This window comes from Onychostoma macrolepis, chromosome 06, assembly GCF_012432095.1.
Source record: "Onychostoma macrolepis isolate SWU-2019 chromosome 06, ASM1243209v1, whole genome shotgun sequence".
In the NCBI taxonomy this organism is placed as follows: Eukaryota; Metazoa; Chordata; class Actinopteri; order Cypriniformes; family Cyprinidae; genus Onychostoma; species Onychostoma macrolepis.
In genome coordinates this window covers 30046667-30070714 of record NC_081160.1, presented here as the reverse complement: position 1 = coordinate 30070714, position 24048 = coordinate 30046667, and the positions used below count along the sequence as shown (strand labels likewise).

The following is a 24048-nucleotide window of genomic DNA, read 5'->3' as shown; positions in this document are numbered from 1 at the left end:
CAAATTAACTGTCTAACATGCTAAGAGGAGGAGATAAAGAGTAAATATAATCCTTAGTTACAAGATAATACATGTAAGCAACACTCAGTGTACCATATGTGATTGATTTATTTTTTTTACTTTAGCCAAGTATGTATTTCATATCCCTTCCATTTCTATAGTAAAAAATACTTTAGTAAATTGTTAATTTCAAATTATATTATATACGTAGCAATTTGAGTGGAAATGTTGATATTTGGAAAAACTGATGGATTTTAGACATCCATTATTTTTGTTGTTTATTTACAGAGGCCAATATAAGAAATTAATTAATTAATTTTAAAAACTTGGTTTTAGTAATCAATTAGTATTATTTTTAGATCATGTAATGCACAGCACCATTGAAATTAAATAGTATAATATAAAATAAATATTGATGGTATTTAATGAATATGAAAATTGCATAGTATCGTGACCCAGACATGGTTTTGTGAGGTTTTGTAAGATTCAACCACATAGGTCATCAAAATCAGAAATGATATGTTACTCCTTAACTAATAGCCTAAGCATGATTTTCATCTTAATTCACATTAAAGTCTGAAATTAACTTTATTGTGTTAAATGTTCAGTCAGATGGTATTAACAGTATGCATGTCAAAACAATATTTTTCACAAAACAGGATGTTATTAGACTAATCCCAGCTGTCAAATGTAAAATATTTGTCAAATAACCCTTTAAGTACATTAAAGTCAACATGCAATGACATTTTACTTCCATATTGTGACATATTTCTGAATAAAACAGGATATTCTGTGCGAAAAAATAACCATTGGAAATGGACTGTACATTTAATCTTCTCTTTATGACAGGTGGTTTGAGAGCAGAGGATGTCGTGATGTCAGCTGAAAAGAGAAGCAGAACATTTGTTTCATGTTGTAGATATTCATCACGCCTTGTCACTGTGAAACACTAATAACTCTAGTGACAAAATCTTGTGAACTAAAAAGAAGTTCTGGATAATTTTACCAAAGCTCCTCTCATTGTCACTGATGAAAATACTTCTCAAAAAGCATCACATAATTGCTTGAAGTTCCTGTAATTCCTCATTTCAACACTAAAAGAACTGTTAAAGGGATAGTTCACCCAAAAATGAAAATTCTGTCATTAATTACTCCCACTCATGTTGTTCCAAACCCGTAAGACCTCCGTTCATCTTCTGAACACAATTTAATTTTGTCAAATTCTGCAAAACAAAAAGTATTCTCGTAGCTTCATAAAATTACGGTTGAAGCACTGATGTCACATGGACTATTTTGTCGATGCTCTTGGTACTCTTCTGGGCCTTGAACATGGTAGGACCTTGCTCTCGGATTTCATCAAAAATGTCTTAATTTGTGTTCCGAAGATGAACGAATTTCCTCCAAATACCTGTCCTGAATAAATGTGTTACGGGTTTGGAACAACATTTTTTGGGTGAACAATCCCTTTAAATTGCCATGGTATTATTTGTTTGTTTGTTTGTTTTTGTACATGGTACATAATACCAGGGTATTATTTGAAGTACCTTGAAATACAATGCAAATACATTGGTCAGTGATGGTCAACAAACTAACAAATGAATACCAACGCACTGCATAACTCATGAAACATGGTACCATTGTAATACCATGTTTAACAATAACAAGTACTAAAAGTACTACAATACTTCTACTGTACTTCCCATTAGAAGCATCACTTTCAACAGCTTTCAAACTAAATTAAAGCTTTTCCTCCATTATTAGAAGTTTAGATTCATTTTGTCCTCTCTCTTGTTGTTGTTGTTAATATATAAAAAGAATGAGGCTAGTTGTCACATGTCAAATGCTGGTCTCAAACACCTAGTTCAATAAAGTGGTGCTTCTAATGGGAGGTATAGCAGTGTACATTGTAGTACTTTTAATACTTGTTATTGTTAAACATGGTATTACAATGGTACCATGTCTCACGAGCCATGCAATGCATTGGTATACGTTTGTTAGTTTGTCAACTATATAATAGATTTAAACATTTTTAATTGCAGGCTCCCGTTGGGGCATGTTGTCACAAAAGGCCCACATTTGTTAAATATCTTCTTTCTTTCTTTCTTTTTTTTTATGACAAGGTGGAAATGTTCAATTGCCATTTGTAGTCTTTAAGATGTGTGCCTATAAACTGACTTCCTAAGATAAACAAATAAAAATATTGTCTGGAGTAAAGAAGGAGACAAAATATATTGTCTATTGTGTATTGTTTTCACATGTTTATTTTTAATCACTTTTTTATTTTGTTATCTGTCTTGTCACTTGTCATTCTGTCAATTTCCTTGTGTGTGTACACTTGGCAATAAAGCTCTTTCTGATTCTGATCTGATTCTGAAAAAGTGTGACAACTTGCCCCAGTCTTCTCCCCTAAAAGTCTGTGCTCAGGTGTATTTTATAAGTTTGTTATAATGGTATAGCTGTTTTATAATGACAATATTTCGATGCAAATAACAGTAGAAAGACGCTTGGCGTCTAAAAACGTGCAGCTGTGTGTACAAATGTTGCTAAATTGGCTTGGAAACGTTTCTGTCAATTCCATTCCTGCGTAAGAGCGCCGCTTTTCTCGCTCGCTGCGGCGTGGGGTTTCCCAGGGCAGACTGCAGGGTTACCGCGCCCATCTCCGTCTGATGGCCGGATGAGAGGTGAACTGAACTGGAGAGAAGTGCTCCTTCAAGGAAGGCAACGGGAAGTGGCCACCGACGGACTTATTCGTTGACCAAAGTCTGCAATCGGACATTTATGAGTGCAGTTTTTCATCGCAGTTGAGATCCCCCCTCAAACAGGCTCATTTCCCGCCCGCTGGAGCGAGTTTTGTCGCTGTGGAAGTGGACTCGGTACTTCTCCCACTGCTAGTTAGCGAGCTAGCTCGTCTTGTTCGTTGATGCGTGGATTTGACAGCCACACCATCGTTTTTTTCGGTCAATGCCATATAAACAAAGGCCATTTACGACTGAGAACAGGTATGGAACACCATATGCTTATTTCAAGAGTGTGGAACTGGTTATTTCGTTAAAAACGGATGAATTTGTTGGAGAAAATGCTGGTCACCATAGAGAATGAAGGGGGGTGGGGTGAGGCGCAGGTAGCGGCTAGCCGACCGATTTACATACACAACAAAGCCAGGCAAATTGACCAAAAACAGTCATTTCGAACAGCTATTTACGCTTATTGCGATTATATAGTGCTCGTTTCGTTAATATAGCGCGAATGCAGTCGGCCGACTTCACCGGAGGCCGTTTTGCGCGAGTCAGCTTGCTAGCACCTAAAAAAACGGCGTTAACGTTACCTCAGAAATCAAACCGATTGAGGATTGTGAGAAATCGCTCGTGTGGTGGTTAGAGGTGTTTAAAAAGCGTTAAAAGTTGATTTTGGGCAAGGGTGGTATGGGTTTTGGTTGAGAGGCTGGTCTGTAAGCTAACTGGCTAATTACTGGAGCCTCTGCTGGCAAAATATTCGGCTTTTCGACCCAGTTAGGCCTTCCTCTGTGTTACAGAATCGAGGATTTTTGCTCGCCTAATGCTGGTTAAGACATTGCCTTGTACTGGATGTGAATATTGATCGAATTGCAGTCGGTAAATAAAGATTAGTCATTTATTTGTTCTCCCGATTGTGTATTACAATCTGCAACATCTGGCTGAATATTACAAGCAATTCTAGCGTGTGCGTGTTTTATTTATATATTTACGTTCAAATGGATTTATTACACGAGTCCTAATGGCTTAACCTGAATCCCAGTGTGCATTTAAGCGACTCAGCGTGTAAGTGTGTTTGTCTTTATTGCATTAAGCGTGCACTGCTGCTTTTAACTAGTCTTTGAAACAACCTAATTGGATTTCCTTAACTATGTACAAGTCTCTATTTAAAAGGCCTTGCTGGTCAGGTACATAGGTGCACTGCCTCCCTCCCCGACATCTCAGTGATGCTCCACTACGATCCTCCCTAAACTGCTTTTGCTGATGATAAAGCCATGTTAAATGTGTTTTCTCCCGCGATCCGGCCAACATTTATCACAGTAATGCAGCAAACAGCGCTGCAGCTCTTTAGATACGCGAAATGAATGGAGCCTGATGGCCTTTATTATCGCTGCTGGAATATTTTAAGAACGGGCGAGCAGCTCAGTATTGAGGTCACTATTAAGGGATTGGTCGGGGGAATATAGGCTATGGGATAAATATGTTACGCCCTCCTCCTTTTTTCCCCTACCGATCGAGTTTGCCTTTCTCTTCGCTGGCATTTAGATAAAGGAACACCGTTCATGAATAAATAAACGGAATCAATGAATTCTTCAATGTGGGGCCCAAGAACAAGATGGCGTCCGTAGCCTCTCTCCGGCTTCCCTCTCCGCACTCAGAGCAGCATGCCGTTGATTTAACCCACTGAAACGGCGAGGAAATGCACCTTTCCGCTCTAAACACGGCGATTTGTCTTAAAAACCAGCTCTGGTAAACATTTAGATGCAAAAGTCGATGCATTTTGGAATGAAACGCTGTAGTGTCTAGTGCACTAAAGCTGCACGTCCATCGTTTTATGCCAAATGAATGTTGAAATAATCGAATAGTATTTCGAGAGCGTTGTGACATAATCGTTCACACATCAAACGCATTTTTGATTTCAACTTGTGCTATTCGGTGCTCAGCACTTCTGTTGATTGTTTTATCTGTAGAGATTTGTGTATTAAGGTGCACATAACGCTTTCAATGCCATGCTGTGTTTAGCTCATGCGAATGTATGTGGTTTATTAATTTAAAACGAAAGCAAAATAGGTGCTGTATTGCAAATATTGATTTTATAGTTGATAAAGCCATGCAAACATCGCAGTTGGTTCCCTTGAGTTCATTTCTTATGTTTATTATATTCAGTGTTCATTTGTAATTTAATATTATATTTGCATGTTGGAAATCCTTCTGAATGGCTTATTTATGATATGCATTGAATACACACGCATCATTGATTTATTTTTGTAATTGTGGGTAACTAAAAGCATCAGTTTGATTCCCATTGGACGCCTTAGAAGCTGATAAGTGGAGGGCTGTGATGGCAGAATTGATTTCTGTTCAGATAATGGAGTTTCTGAATATCCTTTTTTATATTCATATTGACACCCATTTGTCATTCAGATGTTGAGGTTATTCTTGTAAATTCACTACGTATCTTTCTCTTGAAGTTTTGCCGAAAGGTAATTCCTGTGACGTGGATCCGCAGCAACTTCATTTTATCGTCTTTTCTTGATTAAAATATATGTAGAAGTCAATAAGACAAGTAATAAAAATTCAGTATTTTGTTGAATGCATAGTGCAAGGACTTAAAACAGTCCCACAAATTCTTAGACTGCATGCCCAGCTCCGCACAGCTGTTTTTCCATGAGTGACACTGAGAGGGATTACAGATTTACTGTACGTGGATTTTAGCTTTTAGGATTACAGGCTTGGATAGTGATAGTGCTGGTTACTGTCTTTCCTGTGATCCAGCTTTAGCGATATGCATTTTATTTTTCTTCTGTTAATGCCTAATAAACCGCATCATCCTCCAGGAGTTGGAGTAATTTATGTTGATGTAATAAAGTTCTGTTTGGAGATCAGCGGCTGCGTGCGTTATCAAGTCAGACATTTTTAGCATGTTTGGATCATTTACAAAGGTTTTTGTGAAATAAATGTTTTCTAAAAGGATCTAAGAAAGATTTGCCCTGAAGTGACCTGTGAATACGCAGTCTGTGGCACCTTTAGGCCATTTCTTACAGCTCTCTTTTTGTCCTGCAGTCAGCTGACTCTGATCAAGTGTTTGTTGAGAGGGTGAGATTGAGCTCTGCTAGCACATATGTTGATGCCTTACTGCATTCGACTTTGCTTTGTGCTATCTTATACTCTGGTCTTTGGCACATAATATTCAGTATTTGTGCATAATGAAGTTTCATTTCGGCAGACAATAAAAGGTGAACCCCGCTCATGATGTGGCTTTGTAACACTGAACTACGTCATGTTTATGTATATTGATAACTATATCAGTTTCAGCCAATATTTGTGTTGTATCTCCCTTTTTAAATGATCAGCATCGTCCTGATTAACCTGGCGCTGTAAGCCTGTAATATCCAGGCTTATTATTTCCATTCCTTGTTTTCAATAGTTATAAATAGTTAATAAATGGTCATCAGCTGTTTATTTTGTTTTACTTGTTAAAAGTGATCTGCATTAGCCTGATTAGGTCAGTATTGAAAGCTGTTAATGTTGGAGTTTATTTTAAATATGAGTTTATTTTTTTATGTTCTATGCAGTTTTCTAAGAAAATTTATATAATTTTTTTTAAATTATTTTCCTACTTTTGTTATAATATCAGGGCCTTTTTTTCAGTTTAAGCAGCTCTTTGCTGTGATATCAAAGCATTGAAAGTTACATTTTGTCCCCCATTTGTTGGCATAAGATTTTTATTGGCATGGGATAGTTTGGATTGATATTAACTGCCAGTAATATTAGGAGTTTTCCCCAATTCAAGCAGTGGACTCTTTATATGCATAAATGAAGATATATTTATATTTAATATAGATTATTGTTCGGGTGTTGACCAAATAAAAATGGTAATCTCTATCCGTATCCACCAAATTTTTCATATTGGTGCCTCTCTGATAAATATTCATGTTGGGTTGAGTAGCTGTGCTGTACTGAAGGTGAGATGAGGGACTTACCTTTTGTAACCATGTCATTTTGATCAGCAAGATTAGAGGACTTAGGCGTATTGTCTCGATGCAGGCCCATTTAAGAGGTCAGCCAATCAGGAAGAAGCAAGTGTATAGGAAAGGATAAGACGTTCACCAAGAGAAACATTTTCTGGCTGTCAAACACAAGGAGCCTTGTGCAAGCCGCGTAAGGTAAGAAATTCAGAGTATAACCTGAAACTTTAAGGAACTTTTAAAGGTCTCGGCCACGTGACGGTGATTCTGGTGTCTCAGGAATTTCTCAGCAAGTAGCAGGAAGTTACTTGCAAGTGCTTGTCATCATCAACATACTTTTAAGTATGTTTCTGTGAGCTAAGACCATATCCTTAGTCTTGTTGAATTTTAAGCATGTTTTCTTATCTGTTGCCTGCCTTTATCAGTTTTTGAGTTATGTTTGCTATGCATGTAACTTCCCAAATGTCTTTTAACCGTTTGATCACTCAGGAAACTTTACTTGAGATGCTTAATTCTTTCATTGAGTGACATTCAAGGAAACTGTCGAGAAATGTTTGAGAGATGTTTCTTCTGATAGCATATACGCCTTGCTTCGACTTTCACTTTTCAAACATTGATTTCACAATTAGGCCATGGCATAATGCACCAGAGGGCAATGGCAATTACAGGAAATGGATCCAACCAAATTTTTAGTGCTCCAGTTAGATTGCCCGACCACAGACATCTGGGAGTAACAAGCATATGTGTGGCTTCGCTAATATCACTCAAAAGTATTGATCATTGCCTGACAGTCCTCAGCTGACCCATGCGGTGTAATTGTCATCCTTTCTCCCATCAGCCCTTCCTTGGTCTTGATGTTCTTCTAGACAGTCTTTGCTCAAGCTTAAACCTGCATTCATCTTCCTCAAATCGGGACGACTAAGACCAGGCTAATGGGAAAGATGACAGCTGCTTGAGAATCGAGATATTGTGCAGCTGCAAATTGGTCTATATTTGAATTAAAAGTCATTTCTCATGATTCTTTTCTAAAGTAGGTCATACGATGTCAGTTCACTCATTTGTAGAACATGAAACAGTTTTGGATGTGCAAAATGGCATTTTTTGAAATGTTTGAGTTGTTCAGTTGCCTGCTAATGAGCCAAACTTAATGTTTATGCATTTAAAAAGCTTTTTTTACATGCACCAGCACCTTAAAGTAGTAATATGCTATCAGAAATAGTATGTACTTAAATGAATCGACCATAAATGTAACTTGCTCATCCAAATCTTACTCAGTATATCGGTGGAATAGCAGCATGTTGCAGTGCACATGACCACGAATGTGCCACAGTTGCAATAACTTGAAGCCTTTGTCCGCCACTGCATCTCCCGCAGCATGCAGATCCTTTCCTTGCTCTTCACGTACCTCTAAAATTAATCCCATCATTAGCTCCCTTTCTCCAGCGTTAGATGCGTACACTCCGTTGGCCCATTAAAACAGCTGCCTTCATCAGCCGTTTGTCTGAGCGCATGAAGGATTTGGGTCAGCAGGATAGGTGCTGCTCTTCCGATCAGTGTCCCCGGTGTGTCTTAACTGGATTTGCCTGAAGGAGCTGAATCAAGCGTGTCCCAGGATTATGTCAATGACACTGTGGAGAGAGAGGTGTGAAAACACGGCTGTGGGCTGGGAACGCTAATAGGATAAGAGCTGGCCTAGAAGGACTCGCTGTTGTCAGTCGAGTGCGTTTGCTCTAAATCGAGATTAAAACGGACCGGCTTTAAGGGTTTCAGAGTGCGTCGGGTTATTTTTATAAAGGAATCGCTGTTTGGAATCAGCATTTCAGCCTGGAAACCAGACAATGAATAGTTGCCCAGTATGGACATTGCAGCATATTAACCTTTAATGCTAGCTATTATAGTTGATTGCTGTTAGTCTTTTGGATGAAATTAAAAGTAGCCTATTTCCTCTCCTAATTCACATTCCAGGTGCCCATGATGTTTGTCTGCACGATTGTTCATTTAAATTAAATCACATGCTCCGCCTTTGAAACGCCTTTGCTTTTCAGCTGATGTCATCAAGCTCTTACTTTCTTTGAGTCCCTCCCTCCAACCACATGACCCCATTCTTGGATGTAGCGCCCAGTTTTCATCATCCAATCAATTCCCAATGGATAAAATCGAGTTCTGCCCCACATTCTCATTGAATATCCTGTTTCACTTGTAATTTGGCACATTATGGAAATAAAATGCAATTTTATGTGGTCTTTAAACATTTTTTTTTTCCTTTGCTCTGATTATTGACATCATAAAAGGACAGGATCGCAGCTTGTTTCTTGCTGTTGTTCTCTTTGTACTTCTGCATTTTTCATTAAGGAGCAACAACTCATTTCACCACAAGAGGAAATGGTTCTTTGGTTGCTTTCAGTAGCTAATGCGGTGGGGTGGGATCTTGAATTTACACCCTTGTGTATTGATAAACAATCTACTAGCGATCCATTAACCTATGTCACATGACATGGTAAATGCAGAGTGTTCCTCTTGTAGATGCAGTCAGCGTGCAATATTACTGCGAACAATATGGTTGTTTCTGTATCTGATGCTGGGACCAGTTTGCTTGTTTTAAAACAGGAATTACGCACACTGAAATTCAGACTTTTGTTAATCGATAGTTTCAAGATGGCCAAATATCCCTCCTTCCATGTCTTTTGAAGCGATAACATTGGAATTAGAGTCTAAGTGTTTTCTCTCTTTTTCTCTGCTGTAGATCAGAACGTGTCCCGGCAGTAGGAGTGAGGCAGAGCTTTAGAAGAGGAAAATGAGTGAACTGGACCAGTTACGCCAGGAGGCCGAGCAGCTGAAGAACCAGATCAGAGTGAGGATCTCTCTGATCTCATACACAACTGCATTCATTAATCCCTAATCCATACCTGTAACACAACACATCTTGAAAATGTATATGGTATAATGCAATTGAAACTTTAAGTTGCTGAAATCAAATGAATGGTAATTTGACATAATATACAGTATATATATTGTACTCCACAATTGCAAAATGTGGACTAATGGATTGCCCTGGTTAATATTAATCTTATTACTTTAAAAAAATAGAAAAATATCTATTGATTATTCAGCATTTTAAGGTCTGGAACAACTTGAGGGTGAGTAAATGAGAGAATTTTCATTTTTGGGTAAACTATTCCTTCAAGACTCCAGTTTGAAAGGAGTCAGTGTAGCGTCCAGTTGTTGTTGTGGAAAATTTCAACCACCAGAAAAAAAAAAAATCCTCACATTCATGATTAGAGATTTTGACATGCCTGCTATATTTAAAATATCTTCTCTTTTTCTCTCTCTCTATTTGTTTTTAAACTAAACATATTTCCAATCTAGCTATAAATATGTGCATGTTTTTTACAACCTGATTACTTGGTAGTCTCTTGTTACTCAGAAGTATTTGCATAACCAAAAGACATTTAAATACTGAGGGCGGTTATTTACATAGTTTAACACTGCAGGAAAAAACATTTACTGTAACTGTACTGTTCTCATTCTTCACTAAGTTCCAGAAAGAATTTACACCCGATACTTCCTCCATGAAGCCACATTACATTTTCTCTCAGCCTGAGATATTTTTACCAGTCCTCAGCTATTATGTTTTAAAATTTCTCAAATCTTTGACCTTTTAGCCACAATCAATCAAATCAATGATTAAATTAACATTAGCAGGTCAATAATGCTACCAATTTGATTTCTCAGTTTGAGCAAGGTGTTGGATGTGAACATTTTTTAAAGAAGGAATCGTATGTCACTGTTACAACACATCTTATGTTACTGTATGGTTATGTACTAAACATTAACCCTAAATCTAAACAGTCCACAGTATCTAAACTTGTTTTCTCCATTTCTTTCTTTCCTAGGATGCAAGGAAAGCTTGTGCAGATGCCACACTATCACAGGTAAGAAACTGTTTGATTATAGTTTTTGTGTACATAATATATGTATGTGTGCTGTGTATATATAGACACACATACAGTATATTTTTTGAAAATATTTACATGTATATATTTATATTCATATTTAATATATAAACATATTTTTCTTAAATATATACATGCATGTGTGTGTATTATAACAAATATCCACAGTACACACACACATATTATGTACACAAAATCGTTTATTTTGGATGCGATTAATCGTTGCCCAGCACTAGTTTAAATGTTTTAAGGTAACTGTAATTTAAATAAACAGATTAATCTATACAGCTGCTATCTGTGTGGATGTTTTTTAATTCGCGCACACGTTTTCAGATCACAGCCAACATCGACCCTGTTGGCCGAATCCAGATGCGCACAAGAAGAACACTGCGAGGACATTTGGCTAAAATCTACGCCATGCACTGGGGCACCGATTCCAGGTACAGAACCGCTCCGTCACGTTATTTGCATGATTTGCCTGACCTTATTTGTAAGCCCTTTGAAAACATCCTTGTACATCAGGGCGAGATACACCGAGGGGTTTCCCATTCGCAGTGGAGGTGGATGGGTTCATGGCTCATGTGGTGTCCACTGCATGCTATCCCTATTGCATTGAATCATGTTCTTTTATTGTGTTTGTGTAGGTGGTGAGTGATGGTTGTAAGTAGGTGTTATGACTAAGCATGTTGTTACTATTATAGCTACAGCCAAGAAAAATCCATAACGGTACCATTTTTGTGCCCGAATGGTGCTGGGAATAGTTTGAGATTGTTCCGGGAGACAATCCTCCTGATTGTTATTGTGCAGGCTGTGATTTTTATATCCACGTTCTCTCTTAGGGATGTAAACCCCAATCACTCAACTGTGCTCTTGTGTTTTCTGTGCAGGCTGCTTGTCAGTGCCTCCCAGGATGGAAAACTCATTATTTGGGACAGTTATACCACAAATAAGGTATTATATTTGTACTTGTTATTCTTTGATTTCTTGATTTGTGATTTCATATAGAGAATTTCAGTATCACAGTATGACTTTTGGCAAGGTGCACCTGTTTTCTGAAGTGGTTTTTATTTTTATAATACATCTTTATTTTTAACCACAGGAAAAAAAAAATCTAATTCTAATTAGGGGTGTCGACGATTCGAGGAGCCTGATTCGACTACCAATCTCACAGTCGAATATTTGCGGGGTGTTATGATCATGCCATTTTGGCTATAAGGGGGGGGTTCAGTGTCTGATTTCACATAGAACTACCGGTTTTCTCCCAATAAGTTAATATACAGCCTATTATGATAATGCTGTAAATAAGAATCTTAAAAGAAAGAAGCTTTAAATAAATATTAACGTGCGTGAATAAATCCAGTTTCACCTATAGATTAAAGTTTCGCTTTCTAATCCGTCACCGACAGAGGAGCATCTTGGCGGCAGGGATGTAAATCTTTAACAAGACTCAAATTGAAACAGGCAGAGTTGAAGACTTCATTTTTTTTTTTTTTTTTTTTCGATCAGGTAGGGTACAACAAGTGATTTCAAAACGTTTCAGTCGGTTTATTTATATCTTGTATATATTATTTATCTCGTATAAGATGCATTTGGTTGAGTTACGCTATAGTAAAGCGCTTCATTGGAGTACGGTGATTATCTCTTCAGCGAGCAGGACAACAATGCAGAATATTAATAACTATGACTGGCACTGTCGTATGCATAGCATTATAATGAGAACACTGTTATAATAAAACGCTGTGGTTTTTTTTTTTTTTTTTAGTGTTTAGTTGTGTTTCTGCATGTTATTGCGTGAAGAACGCGTCCACAAAAGGAGTTCATTCAGAGCCGCGCAGATGTGTTCGTGTGCATTCGGGGCATTTTGTGCAGATAGCCTATAAGTCTTAATATTAACGTTATGTTATATAAATAACGAAGCGTATTCTATGTGAGATAAATGAGTTAAATTCTACTGGTCATCTTCAGCGTGCGCAGCTCAAAACAGAAATGCAGAACATATAACTCGTATACATAACAATATATTGAGAGCACTATTGTGAAAAAAAAAAAAGTGAATTCTTGAGATTCGCTGACGTTTAATGTTAACTATCTTTTAATCAAAACATAAAACATTATTTACCCCGTTTGTATCTGCGAGGCGTCCGTTACACATTTTCCCTGTGTATTTATGACTGTCGAATGTCTGACTTGTGTAAAATGTATTGTGACAAAATGTATTTTGCCCCGCCCCCAAATATATGATTCGACTATCAGTTGACTATCGGCATGATTCGAAAATTCCGATTCGACTATGAAAATCCTTAGTCGGGGACACCCCTAATTCTAATTAGACTGATGTTGTAAACCTTTTATATTTTAAACTTTTTATTTTTATTTTTTATAAACACATTTTAATTATCAACCTCATACAAAATAATTGAATATTAACTTATTTCAGTGAATTCCTATTTATTTTCTCGACTGAATTGTCACAGACCAAGCATCACTATTACTTGAACAAACCGGTAAAATAAAAAAATAAATAAAAAATAAACCTTGTAACTCATTGTGCCGATGTTCCAGGATGGGCACGACTTGAACCTAAAATGCTCAAAACCCTTCAGCAAAAAAGTTACCCATCTTTTGCATAGGCAAGCACTTGCATTTTGTAAAAGCCTAGTTTCTGAAATGTCATTATAAATATTATCATTTTTGCCCTAACACGAAGTAATATAGACCCTCTGTTGATCAGCTTTTTGAAATGGTTTGTGCTACAGATTACTTCCATGTCTTTTCCTGAGCATTCATGTGTTGTGTTTCAGGTCCACGCCATTCCTCTGCGCTCCTCCTGGGTGATGACCTGTGCCTATGCTCCTTCAGGGAATTACGTTGCTTGTGGAGGATTAGACAACATCTGCTCCATCTACAGCCTCAAGACTCGCGAGGGGAACGTGCGTGTCAGCCGTGAGCTGGCCGGACACACAGGTACAGGACGTGTCCTCCCAAAACACTCACACACTCTTGATCTTGCCTCTTGTGAGTATACACAAGGGTCTGTGTTGAGCCAAGCTGTGATTACAGCATGAAACTGCACTAATGTTTTTTGCACCCTTTTTAATATACCTCATCTGATTGACTTGAATGACGGCATCAGCAATTACACAATGCACTCTCATTCTGTAATGCAGTGTTCATCCTCCTCACAATGAGATATTGTTCATTCACAGATATTATTTTGTTTTAAAGTATTATACATTTCTTAAGATTTTGAGAAGAAATATTGGTTTGGAGTCATGTGTTAAATTTCCTCCCGTCTACAGGATACCTCTCTTGCTGCCGCTTCCTTGATGACAACCAGATTGTTACAAGTTCTGGCGACACCACCTGGTGAGTGTGAGGAATTGTATCCCAGCAAACCAAAACTTGGATATCTCAGATACTAAAGCTTACATCTACAATTAGGACCCGATTTTGCTATCAATGCCAACAGGAATATTTTTATATTTAAATTTTTCTTTAAAGTCAGGAATCAGATTATACATAAAAATGTTTTATTTAAATAGCATACGCTTTGTATTTGTTATGTCTCGATTCTTTTTTTTTGTTTAAATTGACCATTCTATAAAATCAACATTCAGGAAGTAACATCATTTGAACCATTGCATTATGGGGAAGACAAAAATAATTTCTTCACACTTTTTTATTTTTAACCCAATTTATGGTGTTAATGTACTCACAGCGTCCCAAACACAAATATTTTAAGGATTTATAAAAATTAATCACTGTCTGTCCATCTGGGATTTCGGTTTGGAGATAAAGGTTAGATTATAATGTTTTGGTAGTATTATGTCACATTCTGGGTGTATATTCGTACCATTTGTTGTTTTCTTGTGGCATCTGATAGAGCGTTTGGACCCAGAAGCGGTGACGCGTGACGTCAGGCTTAAGAATCGGATTGTAATAATAAGATATAGGCACAAGAATAAACCGATTTAGCATATAACCTATAATATTTATTATTAGATAGTTCATTATTTTATTTCTTTTTCTTGTAAATGTAGACATGATCAGATTTTCCAGCTCTTATCTGCAGCTCTGAGAATTGTTGCAGCTCATTTCCACTGGCATTTTGATTTCAGAGTATGAATGTGAGTTTTGAAGCATTGTGATCTGTCCCGCAGTGCTCTCTGGGACATAGAGACTGGTCAGCAGACGACCACGTTCGCGGGTCACACCGGTGATGTGATGAGTCTGTCTCTGGCCCCGGACACCAGGCTGTTCGTGTCAGGAGCCTGCGATGCCTCCGCTAAACTCTGGGACGTCCGTGAGGGCATGTGCAGACAGACCTTCACTGGCCACGAGTCGGACATCAACGCCATCTGTGTGAGTGTTCCTGCCTCATTCTGACTAGCAACAGTACTGATTAAAACTAAAAACTGTGTTCTTAGGAATAGGCGCAGTAGTGCATGCAGTTTCCTGAAGAATTTAAACTAAAAGGAGCTCATATTCCCCCCACAGTTCTTCCCCAATGGAAACGCGTTTGCGACTGGCTCTGACGACGCCACCTGCCGGCTGTTTGACCTGCGTGCTGACCAGGAGCTCATGGTCTACTCTCACGACAACATCATCTGCGGCATAACCTCTGTGGCCTTCTCGAAGAGCGGCCGCCTTTTGCTCGCCGGCTACGATGACTTCAACTGCAACGTGTGGGACACCCTCAAGGCCGACCGCGCTGGTGAGATTCGCACACGCAGATGGCTGAAAAACTGCAAACATATGCTAGTAATAGTTACGATCAGTGGCCTGTGGTCTGGTGACCTCCCCAAAAGCAAACAAACCAACCGTACTACACACACACACACACACACACACACACACACACACACACACACAGTGGTGTTGTTTTACATATGGTTCAGTGCCTGGCTGCCTGCTATCTAACACGCCACATTGGTTTGTCTCTTTTGCATATGGCAACATGCACAGTTCAAGTTCACTGTGTTTCAGAAAATTTAAAACATTACTTTTTAAGGCTTTAAAATGTGGATTGTTGATCAACAAGCACCTTTTACTGTGCATGTATATTTGTATTTCCAATAACTAACTTTTGTTTGATCTTTTTTTTTTGAGTGAATTTCTGAAAGAAATCTTGAAAAAAATCTTAAATGACTAAATCCAACTGAATTAAAATAAATATATATATATATGGATGTGTGTATAAATATAAAATGGCATTTGCAAAGTTTTCACTCCATAATTGGCTAGTAAATATTACAATTACAAAGAAGCAGCAAGGAACACACTGAATTAAACATGAAATTGTAAAGTAGAGAAAAAAAAAACTAAAATGGTATGTACTTGTCAAATGTACTACTATAATCTTTGTTTTATTTGAAACTTCAAAAAATTTGAAGTGTAGAAATGAGACTTTAAGCTAGTCACTTTTGCAAAAATGCTGTTCATCCTTTCCGTTAAAAAAATTGGTAAGAAATGGCAAGTAGCATTTTCAAGTAGAAAAACTGAAAGTGTTTTCTTGTAAAATATACTCCAATAATCTTTGTAAAACATGATTTTTCAAAGTTGTGAATAAAACACTGTATGGTTTACTGACAATTGGACTTTTTCAGGTGTGCTGGCCGGCCACGACAACCGAGTTAGCTGTCTGGGTGTAACCGACGACGGTATGGCAGTGGCTACAGGGTCCTGGGACAGCTTCCTCAAGATCTGGAACTGAACGCTGAAGGTGCTTTCAATACAACGTGTCCGATACAGTAAGAGTCAGCCTCCTTCAGCACAACCTAATGTCAAACAAGAGATACTTTGTGTGTTTTACATGCCATTTAAATGTATCCTTGTATAACCTCCTGCTATTTTTGGCCACACGTTAGTGAAGATCAGAGGGCAGGTTTTTGTCAAATGGCCACTTTTTATATATATATATATATATATATATATATATATATATATATATATATATATATATATATATATATATATTTATTTAAATAAAATGTTATGATTAAATTTGATAAATATAAATTTTGTAATATAATTGCATTTTAATTTATACTCTTTTTATTCTATTTTTCACTTGTCTCACCGTCAATATAACTGTGGTAGTTGGTATGGTGCTAAATTATGAACAATCAATCATAATATTTTATTGTTGTTTTTCTTAGTTATTTTTAGTTTCAGATTTACTTTGAAAAATTAACTCAAGAATTGTTAATAAATTGTACAAATAATTTCAAAGAAGCTGCAAGAAATTGAATTAAACTTGACATTTTCAAGTAGAAAGACATACTTGAATAACTATTTGATTTTCAACTTTTGAAACTTTTTTTTTCACAGATATTCAATTTACAAATAAGAGTATCTGTTATCCAAACATTTATTTCTAAATAAATAGCTTGTTAATTTCTTGCAGTATAATGGAAACGTTATGTTTTAACTTGTGTATTTATAACGGAGGATTATATGGAGTTGTCTGATCTAAATAAGTCATTCTATGAATATCTGCTTTATCATTTTGGTCTCTTTTTATCTGTCCGCAGATATCATTTGAACTCCAAAGTTGACTGGAAGACCATTCCAACTTTAGAATGTTAAATTTCACAGCATCGTCAACAACAAAACACCTTATAAAACTGACTGACACCACCATGAAAAGAAATAAAACTTCTAAGGGAAAACAATGCCTTTCCTACACCAAGAAGAGCACAATTTGTTTTATCACCCAGCTTAAAAAAAAAAAGAAAAAAAAGAGAAGATTTCCTGTGGTATCAAATGAATAACTTGCATTCCCTCTCGGACCATTCTGTGTCACCCTGTAAGAGAAAACACAAAACACTATCATCCCACGCTTATGTATCATGTGTCTAGAAAGCAAATGTTGGAGTGTAATTGTACAAATTATTTAACTTCTTTTTTTTTTTTTTCTTCTTCTTTTGTTCCTTTTATCTGATAGTTCCATCTTCTAGATCTTTTTCCCGCCTGTTTTTTCTGTTTAGATGATATGTTTCTGATTAGTAAAACTTTTAATCCTGTTATAAAACCATGTGAAAACAAGAAAAGTCATGTAAAATGCTGAAACTAGACCAGGATGGAAGAGCAGCTTTTTTGACGATGCCAATCATGTGTTTTGTTTTGTTATTTTCGTGTGCACTAGGTTGCTCTAGAGGTTGTGTAGTTTTCATGAACGTGACTCGAGCGAGAGGTAAAGTTCACGTGCCCTCTTGTGAAAGCTTAATATTCATATTTTTGGGCGTCCCCAGACAGCGTTCACCTCTGATCTGTTCCGATTGTTAACATCGCTGGGCTATTGCCGATCACCGGCTAATAAGAACAGCCTTAGCTTTCTAAAAAAAATAAAAAAATGTAATCCTGATCTGTGCATTAGTTAACTTTCAGTGTGAATCCTGGTCCTTTGTCATTAAAGAAAAAAAAAGAAAAGAAAAGAAAATGCCATAAAAATGCCATATCTCTTTGAAATACTTTGCCATTTCTGAGTCCGAGGTACTCGCTTCATTTATCTACGAATGGCCGTTGTAAATATGGGTATCCGACTTGCACGCGAATGCAGCATTATATCCTAGCTAATGTTTCTTTCCAGTCTCGTCACAGCTTTGTTTGCACAATAAGAAACTTGACTAACGTTTTAAGCGTTAACTAACCAAGCACATGCCGTTAATCACATTGAATGCTAATTTTAATGTAGAAAATGCACAAAAAAAAAAAGTACAAAAAAAGTGGAAAAAAAAAACTCGCAAAAAATACAATCCTATCTTTCATCGGATTAAAAACAGTTCAGACTAACCCCTTAGCTTATCTTCTGGTCTTACGTTTATACGTTCCTTCCAGCTTTTGGCTTTAATTCCGATTTTTTTGGGGATCGTTTTGGTTGGCGGGCGTTGGGGAGGTCGGGCGGGGAGTGTTTAGGGGTTGTTGTTTTTTTTTTTTTTTTTCAGCGGTGTCGGGATCGGTGCTTGGAAAAACCGAAACCTTTTTTCTTTCCTTTTTTCTTTTTCTTTTTAGCCCAGTTCCAGAGAGAGAACAGATAGCCCTGTCTGTGCTTGGAAATACAGTTACTACTATGTGAATGGAAATGTTGTACAAATCAATGTCTGAAAATAATGATAATTCTGAAATTTTTAAGTTAAGCGTTTTATTTCATCTGCCATGAATTAACGTAGTCGCATGCTGTAGAATTTGCTTAAACAGGCGCTGACGTCTTTAGGCCCACTTACCTCCACCGGGACGGCGAAACCGATATGAAACAGAAATTTTGCCCATTGAAGCGTCGATTCCAGATGTTTTAGACATGCTGTGCATACATCCTTTACTTTTACTGGCGAAGCTATGCACCTGAGGGAGAAACGACATATATTTCCTGCAGACGACCTGTAAATCATGGCCATGCTTCCTGAAAGTGTCCCGAATTTAAAAACAACAGTTGCGAAAAGTCCCGTTTGAGACGCTCGAAAAACCTTAGCGTGAGTTTTCTAAATCAAAACGTTTGATCGGAGTATCGCGAGAAACTCTTTTGGCTTTTCTTTAAACGTTTTGAAATGGCATCTGACATGGCAGAGTCTTCTGTTCTTTTTCCACTGTAAACAGATGCACTTTCTTTAATAGTTGTGACTTTTTTTATTGTTTTTTTTCCTTTCTCTGCGATAATGTACAATAATTGTGATGTATTTGTGTGTGCTGCCACCAGTAAAGATTAATTGCAGTTCAATTAAAATGGATTCCCCTTATTTTCTCTCTTCATTAATAACTGTAGATCTCAGCACTCCCTATCTCACCTTTTGTATTTAATTTCAGTCTGTCGGTGTACCACAGAAAGCTGGATGCAACATAGATACTATATTAAAATGTACTGTTATTTAAGATGTAATAAAACAAGTTTGAGATGTCTCTGATGTGCTGATGTTTTGCTAGAGTTTTCCGCAGCAGAAAATAACCGTAATAAAAGCTTTTGTTTTTTTTAAGGTCCGTTCTGACTGAATTAGCAGTTCCTCGTTCTTCAGACTTCCTGGAGTAAATCATACCGTCGTCATTTGATATTTGGGTATGTTTCCAGTCTGATGTGTGCCCTTTGCTAGAAATGAGTTCATTGAGTCGTATTAATCAGTTATGAACAACGTTTTATTGGTGATTTGTGATTTCCAGGCCTGGAAAACTCATGGGAGTTCATAAAATCTTAAAAGTTCTTATTTGCAAGTACAGTTACTTTTATATACAATTTTAAAGTTCTCTCAACAAAGGATAATATTTATTGGGCGAACACTGTGGGAACCCTGGCTTTGGGTCAACAACAACTAAGAAAATGTGTACGATTCAGCAAAAAAACCAAAGAAAAGTACTAAGCAAATATAAACTGTTAAAATGGCTGTATAAACAAAAGCTGTTCCAATGAAAACATCGCCATTGTGTCCAACCAGAGCATCTTCTGTCCTGCACTTAACAGAGTCATTTGACTGATATGCTTTGAGTTTCCTTTTTTGGTAGCCTACTTAAGAGCTCTTCATGCTGTCCAATAACTGGAGACTGTAAGTGGCCATTAGTGTTCTTAAGAAAAAGCTGATCATCGCAGCAGGTCCTTGACTTTCACTGGAAATGGAGCTGGTTTAATGGATTACTGTTCTACATATTGTTCTGTTATTAACCTTTGTCATCAGAGTTTGAGTCTTGATGTTGATCTGGGATAGTTCAGTCAAAAGTGACAATTTGCAGTTGAGTCCTCTACAATATTGCTTCCTCCAGTGAAAAAGTCAAATCGTCTGAATCAGGAGAGAAATATGCACAGATCAAGCACCGTTTACAAGCCAAAACAAATGCGTAGGTGGATTTTGATGTGACAGGACAACAGGGGATGGACTTTTTCACTAGAGAAAGCATTATTGTGGATTATAGACCCATATTTTAGCTCGAAGCAATAGTTTGACATTAAAAACATCTTGATGGATTTGTTTCTTACAAATGGGCAGTTTGTAAGGACTGTTGTGGTGTGGATTATTGTGAGTTTTTTATTTATTTAACTGTTTGGACTCTCATTCCGACGGCACCCATTCACTGCAGAGGATCCATGGGTGAGCAAGTTGCTCATTTGCTACAAATATGCTACATTTCTCAAATTTCTGTTTAGATGAAGAAGCAAACTCATCTTGGATGGCCTGAGAGTGAGTACATTTTTAGCTAAATGTCTTTTTTTTTTTTTTTTTTTTTGTGAACTATTCCTTTAAAGGTAATAAAAAGTTTCTCTTTTCTGTGGAACACAAGGAGATGCTTTGAAGATTTTTGGGTCCAAATAACATTGGATTCCATTACCTTTCACTAAATGAATAATTCATTTAAAAGATTATGTTCTGCAGAATAAAGTTATACAGATTTTGAACGATATGAGGGAGAATTTGTATTTTTGTCGGAACTGTCCCTTTAAGGGGGCTGAAACAAATCAATAAATACATAATGGGCTTATGAATTTGAAAACAATTGCTAATTTTACATGTGAATGTCTCTTTGAACATGCATCTTCAACAATGCATTCTTTGTGGATTTCTACAAGCGGCTCATTGTTACCACTTATTATGCAGTAGTCAGCAGTTATCTTCAGGAAAAGCAGACAAACAAAAATAAAACCTTAGAATTTGGCACATCTGCTTGTTAATACAAATGTCTAACCAGCCAATCGTGTGGCAGCAACTCGGTGCATAAAAGCATGCAGAAGTTCAGCTGTTTTTGAAACCGAACATCAGAACAGCTAAGAAACATGGTGTAATTGCAGATAATTATAACATGAATATGTTGACAAAAACATGATTCTTCTATCATGTCATCATGTGTCTCTAGGCAAGATATGCAGTGTAGAAAGACTGCATGCGTATTTTAGTCCTTTTATTAATGGGGTTTTTAATAAATAGTTTTCAGTGCAACATTGGTGGTCGAGAATGTTTAGATGAGAACGAGTACCTCAATAACTCGGTCAGATATCTGTTTTCTCTTTTTGGTGTGTTGTTTTTCCTCTTTTTCTCCAAAGGAAATGATTTTGGGCCAATTATACTTTATCTGGCAGATCTATTCCTGTTTCTTAGGAAAAGTATGCAGGCTAGACCATATGGAAGATGCCTCAGTTTAGCAGTGACTTCCTTTAGAAACAAACGCGTTTCTGAGACACAATCACACTCGTGATTATGCTGTTAGAAATCAAATACCAGCTAATTACTTCCCATCTGCATTTACTAAAATAGCCCACTTTATTTAAAAGCAAATTGGGACACAGAATGCATTACTCTACATTTAAAGGTTTCAAATGGTTGTCTGTCGTAGGACTGTCACAGATTCTGAGTTTAGTGACTCTGGCAGAGGAATAAATGTTAATAACAGAGTATAGCTTTTAAAAGCTAGCGAGTAGGAGACATATACTGTTAAGCTCAGACAGTATAGTTCAGAGTTTAGTTTGTATAGTTCAGACAGTAGTCAAGACCAACAATTTTGTTTTTGTGATTTTATTAAAACGGACTTCATAAGCAACCTTCTTCACATAGTGCTTTACAAAAAACATTTTTTACATGCCTTTTAACAATAAAAAGTAAAGACCATAATAAAATGAAACAAGAATGTCAATGATAACATATAAAAGTAGTAAAGCTGTGCTGCATGGATGCCTTCATGAATGCATTGAGGTGGCATTGATAATACTGGCCCTATGCAATGAGAAAGCAAAATGTTGTTTGCAAATCAGCAGATATCATTTCTGCCAGTTTGCCTCTAAGAAATATATAATGCAGGTTTAAAGACTGATTAACCTGATTGTCTTGGTATTTAGAAGCAGTCAGTGAAATTAGTTACACACTCTTCCCGTCTTCAATCATGTTACCTGGAGTTGCAGCCAAGTTCCACCAAATGTTAGACCAGATAATGGTCTTTTATGTAAGCCTAGCTGTGTTTTTTATTTAATTTGGGGGGGGGGGTATAATGTTTCTTTTAAGTCTTTGAAGTTTTAGAATTCTCACTTTCAGAACTTATACGATCCAGTGATAACATGAACGCAATGAATCATTTCTGATAAATGCAGATAAAGGTTTGAAACCTTAATCAAAGCAGATAAAGGCTGCTTTGAAAACACCTTCTGCTTGCCTGGAAACTTGACTAAAATGGCAACTTGCAATGAACTGTTCAAATGTATATAGCATATATATAATGAAATGACATAAACGACTCAACTGTTGTCATACAGTAGAAAAAATTAAACATATCAGATATTTTAGTCTTGGAACAATATGATGGGAAATGCTCGAGCTCACATCTTAGATGTTTGACTTTTGATTGCAGGTTTTTAAATCTCAGCCATTTTTGAGATTTTTTCTAACTCTAGTGAAGCACATGAGATGTCTTTCTGAGAAGAAAGAAATCAAAGCAAACGTCTACATTTGCTGCCCATTTAACCTCATTGCTGTCCAGGGAATCATTTCTGAGATTCAAAGATACCATTTGTGACTTTTATTTCCTGCAGGGAACAATGATTTCTGTATCTTACAATAATGTCCTCTAGTAACAATGGAAAGTATATTCTTGAATAAGCTTTGCTGGTTTGTGATAAAACATATGCTCTTTTAAACACAGAGGTTCTTTCTTCCATTACCATGTTTTACTGTGTTTATACTAGGGGTGTGACGAGACGCTTACTCCACGAGACGAGACGAGACACGAGATTGGGTTCACGAGAACGAGACGAGACGAGATTTTTACACTATTTTTAAGAAATCCTCAATGATGAAATATATGAATGGAAAATAGTATTTTATTCAAATGAAAATCACAAAATGCAAAACAATTTAGGTGCATTTTGAAACCAACTTGTAATTAATGTTATTTTACTTGTATTTTAATGAATTCTATGCAGTAAAGAACATGCAAACACTGCAAAATGTTTTGCTATGAACTCTACCGACTGGCTTCTCCCCTTTACGATTTCACATGACGGTGGAAGAGATGCAAAGGCATTTAGAGTTGTTAGCCCTTTTAATTTTTTCGTCACAGGTGCGACTGGTTTTAGTAGAGAGCTGTGGTAGTTCTGTATGTGTCTTTGCATAGTGCTCGTGTTAGCCGCGGTGTACGGCATTGTTTTCTTACAATGTTTACATATTGTGTTCGTCTTATCTGTCACTCTTTCGCCGTTTCTTATTTCCACTGGAAAACCAAAATGTTGCCACACAAATGATTTAAAAGTGGCAGGGGGATCTTCAATACTAATTTCACCCTCAAGCTCCATCATGCTGACATCACAATTTACGAGACAACTTTTCACCTCGACGAGAAATCTCGTCGCGTTTTAATCTCGCGAGATCTCGTAACACGAGATCTCGTCACACCCCTAGTTTATACCGTTCAGTGTTTTACCGGAGTGGACGTGGT

At 37.0% G+C, this 24048-nt stretch overlaps 1 protein-coding gene across 2 annotated transcripts; it reads left to right on the top strand.

The window, feature by feature from the left end:
- The first annotated feature begins 2567 nt into the window (after positions 1-2567).
- Positions 2568-19553, top strand: gnb1b (guanine nucleotide binding protein (G protein), beta polypeptide 1b). 2 transcript variants are annotated; one of them, XM_058778735.1, is made up of 11 exons: positions 2568-2999; positions 9444-9551; positions 10594-10632; positions 10987-11093; positions 11541-11604; positions 13455-13617; positions 13953-14019; positions 14814-15015; positions 15151-15367; positions 16260-16375; positions 17187-19553. In XM_058778735.1, the coding sequence occupies exons 2-10, from the start codon at positions 9495-9497 to the stop codon at positions 16364-16366; spliced, it is 1023 nt and encodes a 340-aa protein (XP_058634718.1). In that variant the 5' UTR covers positions 2568-2999; positions 9444-9494; the 3' UTR covers positions 16367-16375; positions 17187-19553. The 2 variants fall into 2 exon arrangements, with proteins under 2 accessions (XP_058634718.1, XP_058634717.1); XM_058778734.1 differs by having other exon boundaries at positions 2571-2999; positions 16260-16403.
- Positions 19554-24048: the final 4495 nt, after the last annotated feature.

What these genes read in the sequence shown, in the direction of transcription:
- gnb1b (XM_058778735.1), top strand. Translation starts at nt 9,495, where the DNA reads ATGAGTGAACTGGACCAGTTACGCCAGGAGGCCGAGCAGCTGAAGAAC. An exon ending in CAGATGCCACACTATCACAG is followed by an intron (nt 10,633 to 10,986) that starts GTAAGAAACTGT and finishes ACACGTTTTCAG; the next exon opens with ATCACAGCCAACATCGACCC. An exon ending in CCTCAAGGCCGACCGCGCTG is followed by an intron (nt 15,368 to 16,259) that starts GTGAGATTCGCA and finishes GGACTTTTTCAG; the next exon opens with GTGTGCTGGCCGGCCACGAC.